Source organism: Camarhynchus parvulus, chromosome Z (assembly GCF_901933205.1).
Source record: "Camarhynchus parvulus chromosome Z, STF_HiC, whole genome shotgun sequence".
NCBI classification, from domain to species: Eukaryota; Metazoa; Chordata; class Aves; order Passeriformes; family Thraupidae; genus Camarhynchus; species Camarhynchus parvulus.
In genome coordinates, this window is record NC_044601.1 from 11961859 (window position 1) to 11980209 (window position 18351).

Consider the following 18351-nt stretch of genomic DNA (forward strand, 5'->3'; position numbering starts at 1 on the left):
TTTGTCCAGATACTCCCTGCAGACAGGTCACATTCTCTCCCTTTGCTGTTTTGTCTAGATGACCATGTTCATGAACTAAATTTTGTTCTGCTAGGAATTATTTCTCTTACTGCTGTCCCTTATGTCCACATAAATGCAAGAATAAATGTTGTGCCCTAAAAAAACTGTGAAGTGAAATACCCCAAATCTGAACTTACACTACATATGATCTCGCAGCTTTTTGTCAGCGTACACTCATCATTCAGCCTGGGAGGAATTCTCCAGGCTTGTGGATCTCCCAGACCTGCAGTAGACGGGACCCAGCACATCCAAAACTCCCACTGTAAACGTGGGTGGGATCCTGCTCAGTAAGAAGTCTCCATGGAAGAAGCATTGCTGTACTGAAACCTTAATCTTGGGCAGATGACACATCCTAGAAAATGCTCTCTCTTGCTACAAATCTGCCTTTAAGTGTCTGTTAGAGAATGAAGTTTTTCAGCCTTTTACATACGTTCTGGCAGAAGTCCCAGAGATTTCTCCAGAGCTTTTGCACAAACACCGCTGATGATTTAGCTCTGACCAGAGAAGCAGAGGAACACTGTTCAGCAATGTGGGAAACATACTTGTTGCTCTCCAAATCTTAATAAATGTGCCCGTGGTGTCATATAAAACACTTCACCATAGCTTGTTTCCTCCACTGTGCAAGTTCTGTATCAGAAAATGAATGTGGAATAAAAATACTTGAAAACACATTAAAATGAAAAAAACTGGCAGACTTAAAAAAGTACTTCCTTCTATGTGCACTGTGAAGACTTTGAAATGACCAACTGAATCATCAAATTAGAGCCACACACTTTGAGCACAGCCATCTATTGGATTTGCATGACACAGGCTCAGCTCTTCCCTTGGTTTCAGAAGGTAAATGAATCTTATCCTGGAAAGCCCTGGTGGTACTAAGAAGCACAGACATGCAAGGAGATTCATCTGCAGACCAGGGAGCACTACTACATGGATACTGCTACAGCCCTGAACAAAAAAAAAAGATAACTTTGTTCTGTGTTTCACTGTAGCAGCATCCACATTAACCTTGCAGCCCAAACGTCTATAAAGCTGTCAGGATCATCCCATGTTCCCTGGCTGATCCTCACAGATCTGTTTTGCTGCAGGATGCATCTGACAGCTGAGGGTGGTGCAGCAGAGACAGGCAGTGCTGAGGCATCAGGCTGTGTGGTGAAAAGCTGTAAGCTGTGCAGCAATGGAGCTACAAAATGGTGATACTTAGGAGCAAATGTATCCCTGTTTGCAAATCTGGCTCAGCAGCTCCCTGGGAAAAGGGAGGAAAAGCCATCTGGTGACTGCAGCATCTGGCGGTCACAGCCCATCCTGCTGAAAACTCTTCCCTCTCCTGCAGCACATGTGCCTTCTCCTGGAGCACATGTGCCTTCTCTCAGGCATTACCACTGGATGCCACCACACAGCTTTTCACATGGCAAGTCCTTATTTGTATTAATCTGACAAAACAAACCCAGAAAACAGGACAGAGAGCCCCTTACGGGCTAACTTGAAAGAAGCAGGCTAAAACGGTCTCTTATCCCCTTCTCTGCTCTCCCCTTCTCTGCTCCCTGCAGCAGAGAGAACATGGCTTTTTGGGACTCCATCTGTGTATCTCAAATCCTTCTCCTCCCTTACCTTAGTGCAGCAAGGACCAGGAGAGGCCTCATGACTCCCCTCCGCCTTTGAGGTAGAATCTCCAGCTGCGAGGAGCTCTCAGAATTGTACCGTGCGCCAGCTCTACCATGTGGCAGACTAGCTAGTTTCAGTGTTTATCTCTACAGAATTAAGCACCTCCAACATAGTATGTGAAGTGTATTTGTGCAGCACTTAAAGAATTACATTGGAAGCACTAAAAGTTATTTATCATAGACACTTCAGAAATTTACCGATAAAATAAAGTTGTTGCCATCCTGTACTGGTAAGTGATACAGAAACAGCATTACAAATTGATTACAGTGTTCCAGACCTGCTGATAGACTGAATCACAAAATTGTGTTCTTTTTAGACTAACACAGGAAGATCATGGGGCACGCCCCATCAGTGCTTTAGACCAGACCTGCAAGTAGAGCTTGCATATTCCTTCACAAATACTCCAGTCCTCAAAACCACAGATCTTAACAAGCCAGCAGGGACTGGGGAGGCAGGGAGACATTGGCACTGCTCAGACTCCTGCTGAAGGTGTCTACTGCTGGGAATTACCTAATTTCTTCTCAAGGATGGGTTGTTCACAGATTTACTACTAAATACTATCCTAGAAAGATTGCCAAAGCTCCTAAGCTCCAGGGTTTTGCCTTGTTAATGGAATTGTTATGAGGACAGCTGGTCAACCGTTGATTTCATGGTAACAATACTGGAAGCAAGAAGAAATATTTGTCATGGCTTTAATGGATCCAATGCCCATGTATTTTATTTGCTAGTCAAGCCAACAATGAGGCCTTGCTGAATTAATAGCACCATGGGAGAAAGGTACAATCTCTATGAAAATAACATAGCCCTGTCATTAAGCAACTGCAGAAACCTAAGAAACTATTTTCTTGCTTTTAAAAGCATTTGCCAGTTAAAAACCCCAAACCTAGTGACTTTGATGTCCAAATGACTTACTGTTTAGTTCCCAGAATGACAGTAAATTTCAAAGACATTTTTCAGTCAAGACACATCTTCCATGCTATTAATAAATCCTTTCTGTACAGCATCAGGCACACAATACAGCACGTGGAGCAGTATTTTAAGCTCATCTCCTGTAGGTCCCTTCAAAGACAATTTCTCCACCAACAAGTGCTGGAAATTGCATAAACATCTTGCAGCTTTTAAAAAACCCAACTCATGTTTAAAAAGCACAAATGATTCCCAGAACTTGAATTATTTAACCTGGATAAAGGACCTTGCAGTCTTCTCATACCTGTTGCTGACATTTATGCAGACATGCATCACTTCCAGTGCCATGACGCTGGTATTTTGACAGTCTCTGTGCTCCCCTCTTTGTGTGCTTGTTTCAACATGCTTCAAGCTGTTAGGTTTTTTCAGTGCAAGCAGAGCTGAGCCCTGCCTATTTCATACACTGACAAGCTGAGGAGAAAAAACTGTTCCCAGGGAGACTGAGCACTGGAAAGAAGATTAGGTTTGCTGTTCATCCTACAGGTCACACAAGTATGGCTAGGCAACCAGTGTCTCTGGGCCTTTGCTCCAGCTCCTTATGCTGCCTTCAGCCAGTTTTACAGGAGTTAAGCAAGCAATTTCAGGTAACACTGCCTTCCTTCTCACTGCTATAAAGCAAGAGATGCAGGTCAATGGCGTGCATGTGGACTATATCTTCAGGATCTAATCTGGTCACATACCCACACCAAACTGATAAATCTGCTGTTTGCACACCTTACTACAAGCTACTGAAGCAGATGCATGATCCTTGGAGAGGTCAGACAGGTTGATCTCCATGCAGGAAGAAAAAAATGGAATTGTTCTTGAATTCCTTCAGTTTCTTTTGAACTGTGAGCAGCTCTGTCACATTGCAGATACTCTGCTCCAAAATCCCCATGGTAAAGGCCACACTACAAGACTGTACCCAGAGAGAGGAATCCTGTAGTGCTGGTGATGAATTGGGCACTCTGGTAACTTACAGGCAAGTAATGGATGGTTTTCAGGGCATATTCTATGTTTAAAGGCAGCATATGAACAAGACTTTCCAAGCTGACATATTTTCATAATTTCCAAACCTAACTGGTTAACAGATAGAGATCTGGTTACAGAAGCCCTTTACATGAGCACGTGCCAGATTAACCAATGAAACAGCTTAATCTTTTCCTGTGTCCAGCATCCTTGGTGAAACATGTTCAATGGGTACCCTTGGCCGTCTCCTTGTACATTCACATTCCTCCTTAAGCATCTGTCCTGAAGCCCTTGAAGTCACCTTGAGCTCCTTCTCTTGACAAACAGGACAGCAAGCTGTAAGACCTTTGTTGCAACAACTTGGACATGTCAGGACAAGCTGCCGGCAGTGCTGACTGGAACAAAGTTTATATTGGTCCCACAGCACCCCACAGTATCTGCATGCTGGAGGGAGGAGGAAAAGAAAAAGTTAACACCCATACTGCTCAGGCTGCTCCCTTGCAGAGGGCTTGCCAAGGCACCATGGGGCTGCCAGCTCTCATTTACGTGGCTATGGTCTTGCAGGTTTTTAATTCCTGTTTAGCTTGATCTTCTAGAATCTAGTTCATTTTAGAACATCCTTTTTGACATACTTAAGACAGTTTTCCCTCTGGAAAAGAGGAGAGTAGCTCACTAGTGCTTTCTCTAGTTCTGAATAGACACATATAGAGATTCTTACTGGCAAGAGAAGAAAGACATGCAGGTGGCAACTAAGCCAGTATGCAGGAATGTCACCTGCTGAGGAAGGGGATGCCATGGAACTTCCTTCCATCTACAAACAATGGCTTGTGTAGACAGGGTGCCATTTGCAGTCCTGGTAGAGTCCTTCCAGAACATTATGGGTTTTAACTCTTTAACTGAAAGCTACAGCCCAGTTTTAGCTGTACCAAGAAGGTGCATATCACAGCATTTCCCCCTGAAACTTCCGTAGGGATGGCTGTGATGTATCCAGAGTATGTTCTGTTTCCCTACCAAGTCAGGCCCCTTCAAGATGTATAGAGTAAATGCAGAGGAGGAATGGGAGGTTATGCTTGAAAAGTTACCAACTCAAAAAAAAAAGCCAGCACTGCTTCCTTAAGAAAGGGCTGGAGCCAAATTCCAGCTACTTGTATCTGGCAACTGATAGCAAAGTAAGAGATTACTTAATTTGCAGTAATTGAAGAGCAATCCCAGCCAGAAGATCAGGCAATGTTTTCAACAACTTCAACTAGAGGCCACTGAAATTCCATGGGATATATAATTTCCTTAAGATGAAAATAACAAATTGCTATAGAGCATAGGTGTTACTATTCTCCCAATACCTGGAAGTCTTTTTTGATATTCTGTGAGACTGCTGGAGCAGAGGATTGCTGGTAGCAGAATTATTTAAGACTTGGGTCACTTGGCCAACCACAGTCTACTCAGCACTGTGGGCAACCAGGTGGTAACAATGTGCTGGATATATGTCTCCATAGGTGCAGATGGCTCATAACAGAGCTGCTCTGCAGGGGATACTTCCTTCTACTGCTCCAGTTTTAGTGAACTCTTGTTAGTGACCTCTTTTCCTCTCATTTCTGTTTTACATGTTAAAGCACATGTAAAGCACGTGTACATGTTTACATCTAGTGTTGACAGTCATCACAAGAAGTGACAGCACTACGAGATCAAACCAAGTATGAGGAAGAACTACACAGGCCAGTTTGCCTGCCCCTATCCTGCACACCTCTGGAAATGATTGCAATAGCTTCCCAGCCTTCTGCACTTACATTATCTAGTCCTACCTGAGATGATATCTTCATTGGAACAAATGGCGTAACGATCATCAAATACAAACAGCTTCCCCCTGTAGAATCCATCTGGAAACTCTTCTAGGTACTTGTGAATTCCACCTTTTAGCTGGTAAACCTCTCTGCACACTGCCTGTTTAAAGCATATTAGCAGAAAAACTGAAGGAGACCACAGCAGTGGTGGTGTGCCAGAGTTCCCAAAGCAAATGCTGTAAATGCCAAGGGTCAGTGAGAAGCAGCAGCCTCTCAGTGACCATCAGATGGCACCATGTGCAGCCACAGCTCTAGGCAGTGCCACCAGGGAGTATTGGGCAGCTCCACAATGCTGGCTTGTTGGAATGAACCCAACTCTTCATGTAATGTTACACTCACAAGAAGCTGGTAGCCTCCTCACTTGAGGAAGGTCTGCTGTATCACAGATCAAATGCTTTTCAATCTCCATGAACTGCTGCTTGTTATTCAGTATTTATTTAGTTAGCAGTTAACAGAAGCAGAATTTCACAGGGTTCACACTGATGCAGTGGAAAAAAAGAACCCTAAGGTTTAAATCTCTGGAGAACCTTTGTGTTCTGTTCCCTTGATCCTTGAGAGAAGGATCCAGAAGAGTGGGATGGAAATTTTAGAACACAATTAGAACAATGCACTGTGCTGGATTTAGTTCTGGGAAAAGCACTGACTGGCTAATTTTCCCCATTGTGAGATGCTCAAGCTGTGGAGTCATGACTACAGAGCATTACCTAGACAGTCGGTGGAAACACTGCAGAGTATTTTCAAACCCTCCTAAAACAATCCTACAAATATCTCTTCTCAGGCAATGGGTTATATAATTATTTTCACTGCTGTGACACTAGTCCACACAGGCCATACTGAGCCTCACTCAACTATCCAGGTCCTTGACTGACAGCATGAGACAAGCACATGTCAGAGGCATTTATCTCCCACCTGAGCATTCTGCAGTTTGTGCACAGTAAGAATTCACCAGCAAGACAAAAGACAGGTGCCCTTAAAGCAGCCCCAACTCCCCAACACCTGTGCCCTCAGAATGACATCTTACCTTGCTCCTGAGGTAAGCAGAGCCTCTTTCACAGCGAATCCCTCCTGTGCAGTACATTAGGACACGCTTGTCTTTAAAAGCTCCAGGTTTTCATCTACGTAGCTTGGAAAATAGCTGAACTTCCTGATATCTGGAGCCAGACAGCCCTGGAAATGCCCCTGCAATTACAACAGATGGCCACGCAACTGGTTACAAGCACTGGTAAGGTCTGTGCCTCAAACCAGAGAAAGTAACAAACCTTTGGGCTGGAATATTCAGCTCACTGCAGCTGCTTTAGACAGCTCCTCAGCTGCATTTATGCATCAAAACATATGTTAAAATCTGTAGGAGGATTCTGGACACAGAAAGTCTCCTCATGGAAAGAAGAGAGAGCTAAGCCAAACTATCAGAGAGAGAACAAACCACAACAGTGCATGAGGGGTGGTGGCTGTGACAGCAGGATGTCCCTTTCTTTCTGACAGATGGAACAAGACAAAAATTGCTAAAATACATCCCTACAAATTATGCTACTTCAAACATTCATGCTCATGTTGTATGGACCTCTTTGCTTTCTTTCTGCCCCACACTGTATAAGCACTTGGCCAGGCAGGCTCCATTCTGAGTTGCTGGGCAGGTCCTCTACTGCTTTTATCTAATATTCATTACTAAACTGCACTCTGTACACATTACAGTCAAGCTGGAGTATGTAATCTCTTCTACAGAAAGGTTACACCCTCACAATCGTAAATACTTCACTCCAGCACCTGTAAAGAAGCAGGCAAGCAGCACTTACTATTTTACTTTCATAGAAGTTCCTACAGTCCAGCAAGATGGTATCACTTTGTCCTTGAGTGGCCTGAGACAAATACTGTTCTACTTCTCTATGAAATTCCTGAGGGGATAAATGGATTCCTTTAACAAAACAAAACAAAACAAAACAAAACAAAACAAAACAAAAAAAACAAAACAAAAAAAAAAAAAAAAAAAAAAAGAAAAAAAGGGGAAGAGAAGTGAGAAGCAGAGCTACAAAAGAATGTCACAAATGAGATCACCGATCCAGATTCTCCTCATATTTCCAAACAAAACCTTTTTGTGATTATTCACAGACTTCTCACCCCAACTCAATCAGCCAAGTTTATCCATGTTTGGCTTTCTACTGGCAAATGAAAGTTCTTCTGTTGTTCCATACAACGGAAGAAGCAGCAGACAGCTACTTATCTCTATGATCTTTTGTTCTGTCATCCCCCTGGCTACTCTTCTTACAGCTGTAGAAGAGGGAGTGACATGTGCCACTTCTCTTTGTTCATATGTCATTACATTTGGAGGTGCAGAAATGCAATTTTTAATAAACTCTTCTTGATAACAATAGAAAATTTCCATAAACATGTATTACTTTCAGTACAACTTCAATTTACATAATTGGCTCAATTTTCTCAACTTTTTCAATTTTCAGGGCTTAGGACTCTTAATCTACTGAAAAACTAAAAAGCTCAACCAGCAAAATCCTTTACCTTATTAAAGAAACACCCCTACAAGCAACCTGCCAGAGTAATAGGAACCATCTCCATAAAATGCTGCAAAAGAGGAGGGAAAAGGGCAAAAAAGGAAAGATATAGCCAAACATACAGCCCACAAACTACCAAACAATGGGAACAAAAAATAATCCTCTTCCAAATCCACAAAAAGATGCTGTAGAAGTTTGGCACCAACAAAACCTCTTGGTGGAAAAAAAAAAAGCCCAAAGCTGCTCTGTTAATTGCTATTTGCTGTGCTCCTGGCTCACCACCTATGTAAGCATCCTTAAAGCAAATCCACAGCCAGGAACACCTTATCAGGCGTAATCCACACTAAGCAGCTACAGTTAGCACAAAGCAAATGCAGCCAGATGGAGTTCATGCAGAACTTGGATCTGCTTAGTCCAAAAGGCAGGAGCATGACTGTTGGCACCAAAACCAGTGAAGCCAAGTCAGCAGTCCCTACTGCTCCATGTCATCTGAACTCTCCCACAAAACCTGAAGTTAATTCTGAGGTCTTCTGAGGCAGCTATACACTTGGCTAGCCAAAATCTAGGCCAGCAAATTCTCTGCACCAGTAGCTTTTGACTAACAGTAATATATCAATTCCTGTATCTACCTCTCCTGTGTCCTGGTGAATGTGCAAAGGGAAGTATTTTTGATGAAGGATTTTACTCTTCACTCATCTCTCACTTGGGTGAGAGGCTTTTTTTCTTTTTTTTTTTTTTTTTTTATTACATAAACTTACCGGTTTCCTTATAAGACACTATCTTTGGATCAATGCCCATAGGTACAATTTCTTTGAATACTCCAACTCGAAGGTCTGGGAAACAGTGAGCTCCTCCTGCACTGCTCTAGGAAATCAAACATAAAAAAACAATTCACCAAAATTTTCCAGGTATCAAAATTAAAATTACCCACTCACTTTAATTCTACAGATCATTAGAATATGAAAATATCTTTGTGGCTGAGGGAAAGAAGTGTCTTCTTTCCTGCTGAAATCCACACTCTAAATCCTGAAGTTTAGGCAGTGGACCACTAACATCACCTGGAAGACAGGTGTCTTAGGTCGAATGACTGCAAATGAGACAGACAGCATTTGGTTGGAAGTGCAGGGATGTAGACCAAATCTTAGTCAGCAGCATGTTACTAGCACTTATTGTGAGAGAGCACTTATTGAGAAAGTTGAGGCCCCTACAAAAACATGCTGATCCTGGCAGGAATATTAAACAGTGTCGTCCAGTAACGGATCCTGTTGCCACATGCAGGCCCCTGCAGTTCTCTTCATCCCTCTGGCAGAGGACACAAGCACAGCTGTGCCTGCAGTCATGCTGTATGTGATGGGAGCTGCAGTGTTCACACATTTGATGGAGATGCATGGGAAGTCAGCCAGGCACAGGATTTGTTAACAGTAGAGGCTGGCACCTCCCTCTCTCCTCAAACTCAAGCATGGGATTTCCCCTTCAGAAGTCCTGGTATGCCCTTTATTGGTAGGCACCCCCATTGCAGGCTACAGGGAGTGAGAATTTCTGCAGGGCTGAGCCTCAAGCATGGCTTAGGCATCAACAAGTAAATAAACACTCAAGGAAAAGTGCAGCTGTGCAGCAGTGTTCCAACTATTACAGAAATCAACCTGCAGGAACTGTAGTGGCCACTGGGTATGTTTATAGCCCCAAGCACGGTTGTCACTCCTCTATCCCATGTCTTCATGGCACAGCAACCTGAAAACCTTACTCACTTGGGCATACAACATTCAGGAGGAACTGTGAGACAGCAAACAGTGTATTCCACTAATGGATGAACACTGATGCCCAGAGAGATCATGCAAGGTTGAAGGTTTTGCCAAGGTCTGGGTAAAATTCCATCCCTGTTTTTTTTTTTTTTGTATCTACATATGACTGTAACTAACACAACTCCTCTTGAAATGCAGCCAAGCATAACAGACACTTTTAAGGCTGAGACTGAATCATCACTGCAGCTCAGCATGGAATTTGAGTTTTGCAAATTTCACTAACTCCTTTGATCTACTTGCTTATGAAAAATTAATAGCACACCCTGCAAATAAAACTGTGTGGAGAAGAGCTGCTGCTTAAGCAGCAGCTTTCCTTCCTTGCAGAGAAACCAGAACCTACAGTGGTTGGCAGCCAAAGCCTACCAAAATGCCATACAGTGCACCAGCCACTCATCATCTGAGGACAGCAATCAGTACATATGCTCCAGCCAGGCACTAAGTGGAGTAGGAAGAAACCTCTTGACAGTCCCTGTGTGTTTTCTCTGGAAGATACCCAATCCATGGAACTGACAGTGCACCTATATGGACACCAAAACCTGCATGAACCTAAGCCAGTAGTACTGCTTCCAGTCAAAGCAGGGTGAAGAGGACAGTGTGCAAACACTTTGCTAGGCTAAGTGTATGTCGTGATGCCTGCTCAGTCTGGAGTAAATGCTTGTTTGCAGAATGGTGGGGCTTAGGCACACTTCCTCACTCACCTGTACTGGGGGGCTTTGCAGCTGCACCCAGAGCTGCCAAAGCTTGTAGCAGCTGCTAACACTGCCCATGGAAACTCCCAATTCTGGTAAAAGCCAGTGCAGATTATGGTTAAGATCCACCTACTCAGGTAAGCGGTGGGGGAGCACAGCTGCTATGGCAGAAGTAATACTGTCAAGAAGGAATCTATTTATTTCTTGAAAATTAAATTACCTGCATTAACAATGTCTATGTAAAAATTATTTTTTCATACCTTGAAATCCTCTTGACACAAAATGTTTTTGAACAGAGGCTGGGAAAGCATAACTTTAATGTAGAGACTGGTAGCTATTTTGCTTCCACCAACTGTCCCATTAATTCCTTCTGAAGCAACTCGTACCTAGGAGGCAAGAGGAGAAGCTGGGGCTGAACCTTAGTTACAGCAAAAGAGATCACAATGAAATCAGCAAAATATGACTGGGTGACAAAGGGCAGGCACAGGAGCATGTTCAGGAAAGAGACTACTGAATAAGGAAGGACAATATGGTTAGACTGAAGTTGAACATAAAGACAATAAACAGGAGAAAAACCCACAACAATCCAGTAATCACTTCTCAGCCATTTTAAAAGAATCACATCAGGAGAGTCAGGGAAGTCCACTCAATAAACAGAGAAATGCTGTCTAAACAGAGAAACTGCTGTCTGCAAATCCTGCAGTCAGCATTAGAATTCCCACTGAAAGTTGCCTCAGAAAGAACAATAGGCTTGTGCTGCATGACTCACACAGCTAAAAAAGAAAATGTGAATATGCATAACATTGTATCTAATATTAAATTTCGGGATGAGTCATTTTATCTCCAGCACTAACAAATGAACAAAAGCTCTGAATTGGGGGTGGGGGGAAGGGGGAAAGACTGAATATAAGAAGCAAGGACAAAAACAACTGATTGGGAAGGTAAATGCTGTACCTGTCTTGGAGACGAAATGGAAAAAAAAAGAAAGGTAACTTGAGCAAAACACCAACTACCAGGCAAGACAGCTGAGCAGAAAAAGAAGTGAATCCATGACGACACTTCACCCCCAGACCTGTGCTGATGCACCACTAGCAGAGAGCAAGAAGCTACTTAGGAAGACAAATCACTGATAAAAGGAGCCTCCTGCTCCACATTGCCCTCCTTCTCCCCACAGATATCCTAGGAACATCAGCTTTGTGAGGCTAAAATTCACCTTCTCCCCCAGCATCCTCAGGCCAGCTACACAAGCAACTCATGTTGTTGGTCTAGCCTGCCAGGAATGAAGAGAACAGACTGTGCAGGAAAGAGAACTGCTACCTTATGGTGTGGTCTAAGGTGCTGGCTGCTCTCGCCTAATTCCTGACAGTATGGTTTACAGCTCGGTGTAGCCACTCTGTCTGGGAGCCCACTGTGCACTGAGGAGGCAGGATGCAGGTGGCCAGTGAGCGGAGCAGGCCCAGACACATGCTATCCATCCAGCTGCTTTGTGTTGTGCTGCACATGCCCTTCAGCCCCAGAAAACATCCACTCTACTAATGCCAGCTGAGACACCTGCATGCAGCTCCCTGCTGACACCAGTGATAAAACCACTTCCATTGCCTTGCCTGTATTGAAAATGCATCTTTACAGAAAAATGCGAATTTCTCAAGTGAATATCCTTTCTGGTTGATGGCAGTAGTGATAAAAAGACTCATTTTCCTGTTTCCATGTGTAAAACTGATGGAAATGGGGTAACCCTTGTAAGGACAGGGTCTGCATGGTGCGCTGCTTGTCAGGTTCACTCAATGCCAGACAGCCCACGGTTCCCTGCATCAAAAGGGATTTAAGATTATCTGTATTTCTTTTTCTTTGTTGTGATAGCTCTTAAATAGAATTCTAAAAGATATCTTACCAACTCTGAGTGCCTCTCTTAATGGGACCATAAGAGACTAGCACTTTGTGGTGCAAAACACAGCTGGTTCTCCACATAACCCATCATCCTGCACTAAATAAAGATGTGGGGGTTTTTCCTTAAGAACAGAACCATTGCTTCAAACCTTACCTTGCCAGTGAGATGTAGATGCTGACACAAGGCCTTTTGCCAAGCACAGAGCTTCTCTGGATCCCTCACCTCACAGTAACAATAATAGAGAAGTACATCTCCCACCTGGCTGCCCACAGCATGGCAAGGGAAAGCAAATAGAAAAAGAATGTTAAGAAAGAACAAACTTACACCATTAGCAGTAACCATTCAGAAAGCAGACAATTTTATTTTGGCAGGTGTGTAGAGAAAAAAAAAAACCCTCAAACAAACTTTGGGTTTGATTTATTTCAAACAGAAGGAATGTTAACCAAAAAAGCTCCCACACTTCTAATTCTTGAGTCTAGTTACAAAGTGAACTTTGTACTCTCACTGCCAGTGGCCTACCATATGCTCACCCCACACAGAGAACACAAGAATTGCTGACTTTTGTGCATACAAGCAAGACATCAAATGCTCCCTTGGCCAAAATGGCACTTGAAAATTAAAGCACTTGAGGTGTTTAAATTTAAAAAGCCAAAGCTTTTTGTGAGATTGCATGTTCCCACATTTTGTGCAGCACAAGCCAAGCCCTGTCACAGTCAGAAACGTTTTTTGTGAACCTCTTTCATAACTAAATGAGCCCTTCAGGAACCTGAACGAACAGCAGAAAGGAACTCGTGTAGAGAGAACCTGCTGTTCTGCCCTTCTCTGTGGCAGTCCTTCCTTACAGATCCAAGCTGTGAAATAACACCCATACAGGCCTGCTTTAACAATACAGGATGATATAGCTCGGATAGTTCAATCCATCATTAAAACTGCAAGAGATCTATCACTTTATTATAAAGGATGCTCAGAGAATCTGAAGATCCAGAAGAATACTGAGGAACACTCTTCCTGTACTTTAGACGTGTCGCTTGACTGAATCTCATAAGACGGTCACGTACAGCCGAATACCCCACTCCTGGAGCTCCAGAGCGGCGAGGGGCTCCCTTACCTTGTCAGATCCTCCTGGCTGACGTGGCTTGTGTCCGGGAGCGTCCAGGAGATCTCGGGGCTGCCGCAGGAGTGCCCGCTCGGCCGGGCCGCGCTGCCCGCGGGGCTGCCCGCGGGGCTGCCCGCGGGCTGCCCGCGGGGCTGCCTGCGGGGGCTGCCCGCGGGGCTGCCCGCGGGGCTGCCCGCGGGGCTGCCCGCGGCGCGCCCCGGGGCTGCCCGCGGCCTCTGCCGGCCCCGCGCCGAGCCCCGCCTGCCGCCCCACGTCCCCGGAGTGGTGCAGAGCCACGTGCCTGTGGATGCCGGGCAGCTCCTCGAACGCCTGCCGGCAGCACCGCCACCGCACGCCCTCTCCGCCGCCGGGACACCGCGACGCGGCCGGCACCTCCTTGGCTTTGACGAACAGGAAAAGGCCTGGAACGCACCGCGAGCGTCCGCGTTACCGAGGTTACAGCGCTGCTGGCCCCGGCCCGGCGCAGTCCCGCGCCCGGCCCCGACCCACCTTCCTGCGCGCGCCGCGCGCGCTGCTTCCTGCCCGCCGCGGCCCCCTCGGCGCTGCCCCGCGGCGAGCCCGGCCCGGGTGGCGCCGCCTCGCCCGGCACCATCTCCTCCTCCTCCCCCCGCTTCTTGGTGCCTGCCCCGGAAGGGCTCGGGTTCCTCAGGGAAGTGGGCGGGAGAGGCCGTGCCCGCCCCGGAAACAGCGCGGCCGCGGGCGGGGAAGCAGCGCGCTTGGCCGGCCCGCGCGGGGTGTTTCGGCCCAGTGCTTCCCGGAGCTCCGCAGCGCTCCGCACAGCTCCTCACCGCTCCTCCCGGCTGCTCCTCCCGGCTGCTCCTCCCTCTCCGCCTCTCCTTGCCATGTCACGGCGGCGGCACAGCGACGACAGCGATGGTGAGCCCCGCGTCCCCGCCGAGGTGGCCGGGCAGAGAGGGTGGATTGGGCGGGATGGAGCAGCGGCGGGATGGAGGAGCGAGCGGCAGGGTTTCTGCAGCGGGGGTAACGTTGTGCTCGGTGTGTTGTCGGAGCAGGGCAGCCCCACAAGAGGCGGAGGACGTCTGAGCCTTCGGAGATCGAGGAGAGGCTCGAGTCGCTCATCTGCAGGGTGGGAGAGAAGGTAGGCGGGCCGGCGGCTCGGGAGAGTTAAAGCCTTGTTTCCCTTCGCCCTCTCCCCTTCCCGGGCGTGGTGTGGGGGCCCTTCGTCGGTAGTAGCGACCCTCAAAAAACCACTAATTTTGTGAGATGGGGGAAAAGTTGCCGTTTTTTTGCTCAGCCACGTGCTGTGGCGGGTAAGGGCTTGAATCGTAGCATAGTGCTTCCCAATCGGCGATAAACGGCCGGAGGATAGTTACTATTGTATCTAAAGATGGTGCTGATGGTTCTAGCCTGGGAAGGGTGTGTATCTTCCTGCAGCGTAAATTTCCAGTCCCGACAGTGGGGCTGATGGAGGAGGAGGGGGTGGCAGAACAAAAGATGATGATGTTCTGAAAAACAAGGTGTTTTCCTTCAACGCTCAGCCGCGCTACCGGGATGTTCCTGGGGTGATGTTAGATCTTACATCCCTGGGGAAACTTCCTAGCCGGGGAGCTTGGCGGTCGGGTGCAGCTCTTCCTTGGCAAGCGAGAGCAGATCTTCGCTGCTGGTGGGTTGTTGCCCTCAAAAATGAGGCGACATGAAAGGATGCTCTTGTCCAGCTTCATTGTCTTGCGTGTGAGAGTTGGACTAGTTCATTTTGCCTGGTTGATGAAACTTTTTTTTTGTTTTTTTTTCATTTTAGAGTAACTCATCTTTGGAGAGCAACCTGGAGGGCCTAGCTGGTGTTTTGGAAGCTGATCTGCCAAATTACAAAAGCAAGATACTAAGAATACTATGTACTGTGTATGTATTGAGAAGATCTGGGAATGTGGGATGTGCTTTCGTTGTGGATAAGTTTAGTGTTCAAGGTAGTTTAAAAGCCATGAATAGCGTTAGTTCCTGATTGCTGTCATAGCCTAGAGTTTGTCTTGCTACAAACGAAATAAATAGAGGAACAAGTTCATAACTTACTGGGCGTAATTCAAGCTCGAAGCAGGTAGATGAAACATTAGAATTGGTCTGCAGTAGCTGTAGGATCACAGCAACGCCGGGCAAATCCTGTTTCACATTAAGTGCTTAAGACCACCAAAGCGGCTGCTAACAGCTACCTTTGTTGTTATCTGCGATGATTTCTCGCAGCTTTGTCTTCCCTGGCAGGCGTGTACTCATGCTTTTGTAAGCCCATTTGCTAGAGGAGAGGACCTGGGAACGAGAGGAGCAGAAACCAGGTTCTGTGGTGGCTGCCAGCTCTCCTTCCTCTCCCTCGCAAAGTGCAGGAGTACAGGTGCCCTGTCAGGGACGCTGGGTGTTGTTGAGGGAGGGGTTGTGCAGGATCTGTTGCAGGAGGTAAGGCAAGTCCGAAGGAAGGGTGTGCTGCAGACTATTGAGCCTGTCCTAAGCTTTTGCAGATACTTTTGAGCCTATTTTGTAGCAATATTTTTATTAAAAGCTAAATAGTGTTCTACCTTCCCCGGCAGCAGACAGACGCTGCTTTTAGTATACTTACGGGCATACTAAAATGGTTGAGGTAAATTACTTTCTTACAGTAGGACCTGGCCTTCCCTATGCTGTGTAATAACATTATTTATTAATTGTAAACTTAAACCAACTTTTTGCATTGTTGCAATGAATTCTGTCACTAATATTATTTGTCCAACCCTCCGGTATACTCAGCACTTAGATAAAAACGAAAAGCAAATATTTTAGTACAAGAAAGTGATAGCAGCTGTCTTTTCTGATTTCCTCATGAGGCAAGTTTGGCTTACAGCAGGCAGATTATAAGATGCTGTGTTGTGGCCAATTGGCACGTGATGAACAAACAACTAACACAGTATTTCTTTTTCTGTGTCAGCGCACGTCTGCTACCAGAGAAGCTTACTGTTTACACGACATTGGTGGGCTTGCTGAATGCCAGGAACTACAATTTTGGCGGGGAATTTGTAGAAGCCATGATTCGTCAGCTTAAAGAATGTCTGAAAGTGAACATGTATAATGAAGCTGTGCATTTAGTAAGTGGAGTTTTATTTGTCTGTTCGTTTCATGTCCTTTTTCTTTCCTGCTTTCACCTTTTTGTTACTTGCAATGTGTGTTTCAGTGTCTTTTTATCATCAATGTGTAGTACACTGTAAATATTCCAAGAGGAAATGTGTGTTATGTGAGAAGTATTTTCTTTCTCAGAGATGAGGAGTCATATTACATTTGCAAATTTACTTCCAATAGTATCTTTTTCACAGTGAAAAATTAATTTTGTGTTAAACCGAGGTACTTCTCGCTGTTTGTCCTTCAGTCAAATATAAAAGATTAAAAAAAAAAGTCAGTCCGCTTCTTTTGTATTCAGATGTACATGACATTCTTGTGGCTCCTGTGGGGAAAAAAATGAAAAGAAAATAAACACTGTAGTTCTTAAAAGCTGTTTTTGATGTCTGGTTGCATTCTTCTGATAAGGGGTAAAGATCAAGCAGTCAGTTTTAAGTGCTGGCTGTCCTTGAAACCATTTGTTCCATCCTTGCTGATTATAGATTTTGTCTGCTGTAAGGTATTGGACACCTCAGCAGTGTCTGATTTAGAAGCCCACTGCCAAGTTCCCCACCTTTTTCTGAATCCCTCTGGTGAAAATTAAGATTCTAGTCAAGAGACTGATATTAGGTCGACTGTAGGACACTTTTGCTAATAAGATCTAATTGCTAGAACTTATGTTATTTTTGTTATCTGATGCTGTATAGAATAGAGAGAAGTACCACAGTTTTCTTCTGTAGTATCAGTTTGCATGTTTCCCACCATTCCTTAATTAGGAATATTATCCTTACATTATTGCAGTGGGAGGGATTAAGGACATTAGAGTGAACAGTATATTAGGCAGCACATATGATGCTTGTCATTGAAAGGTGAGTCTGTGCAGCATGCAGTACTTCAGCCTTTGTGGCACTGAATGAGTATTATGTTTTTATTAGTGGTTTACTTTAATAATTTCATTAATGCTTATTTGTACTTGTGCTGCCAGATGAAAAAGTATTAATTTAGAATGTTCTTTTTCTCTTCTTTAGGTACGTTTTCTGTCTGATCTCGTGAATTGCCACGTAATAGCTGCGCCTTCAATGGTAGCTATGTTTGAGAACTTTGTGAGTGTGACACAGGAGGAGGACGTACCCCAAGTAAGCAAAAGATCTGTAGGCTCCCTGGGCCTGTTTCACAATTTGTCTGTACTGTTTGTTCTGTCCTTATGCTTGGAAGAGGGAGGTCTTAGGGAGGGCAACCTAAATGCATTGACACATACAGTTTCCTGAGCATTAGTGAGAGGAGCCTGAGGCAATTGGGAAATACATGTACGGTAAGAAAGTATGGTGAAGTAGCCAAATTGAATTTATTTTACCTTACTCTGGAAATTGCAGTGTGTGCCTAGCTTTTCTGCTGTACTGAATATCTAGGAGAACTTTGAAAGTGATGCCATTTATCCCATTTTTAAGTCTGCCTAACACAATTCATGTGAAAAATTATACTTTTCAAGCATGAATATTTTTTTCTGGTGCCTTGCCTGTCCAGTCTGCAATTGCTGGTCTTTACATTCCCCCAAAACAACTTGCTGATGTTTCAAATGAAAATGCGTGTGTACGGATTCTGCTGGAGCTTACTCAAGTTTTGGTGTATTACCTTCCTATAGGTGCGATGTGACTGGTATATGTTTGCATTTCTGTCATCTTTGCCTTGGGTTGGAAAGGAGTTATATGAGAAGAAGGATGCTGAAATGGATCGTCTCTTGTCTCAGGCAGAAAGCTATCTGAAGTAAGTTGTAACTGGTTACAAACACTGTCTTTGGTATCTGT

At 45.0% G+C, this 18351-nt stretch overlaps 2 protein-coding genes across 2 annotated transcripts in view; one reads left to right on the plus strand and one right to left on the minus strand.

Moving 5' to 3' along the window:
- Positions 1–178: 178 nt before the first annotated feature.
- Positions 179–14066, minus strand: TSTD2 (thiosulfate sulfurtransferase like domain containing 2). Its single transcript, XM_030968483.1, is given in 11 exon segments — positions 179–4080; positions 5436–5574; positions 6496–6575; positions 6578–6653; positions 7268–7386; positions 8737–8842; positions 10730–10855; positions 12511–12619; positions 13466–13593; positions 13670–13875; positions 13964–14066. Coding segments are annotated over 11 exon segments (1452 nt in total). The 3' UTR covers positions 179–3820.
- A 94-nt stretch (positions 14067–14160) lies between these two features.
- Positions 14161–18351, plus strand: part of NCBP1 (nuclear cap binding protein subunit 1) — a 29973-nt gene continuing 25782 nt past the window's right edge. The window contains exons 1-6 of the mRNA XM_030968872.1: positions 14161–14350; positions 14488–14573; positions 15234–15334; positions 16383–16539; positions 17575–17682; positions 18189–18310. Of these exons, the coding sequence (XP_030824732.1) occupies positions 14317–14350; positions 14488–14573; positions 15234–15334; positions 16383–16539; positions 17575–17682; positions 18189–18310 (608 nt within the window). The 5' untranslated portion in view covers positions 14161–14316. The remainder of the gene's footprint in view (positions 14351–14487; positions 14574–15233; positions 15335–16382; positions 16540–17574; positions 17683–18188; positions 18311–18351) is intronic.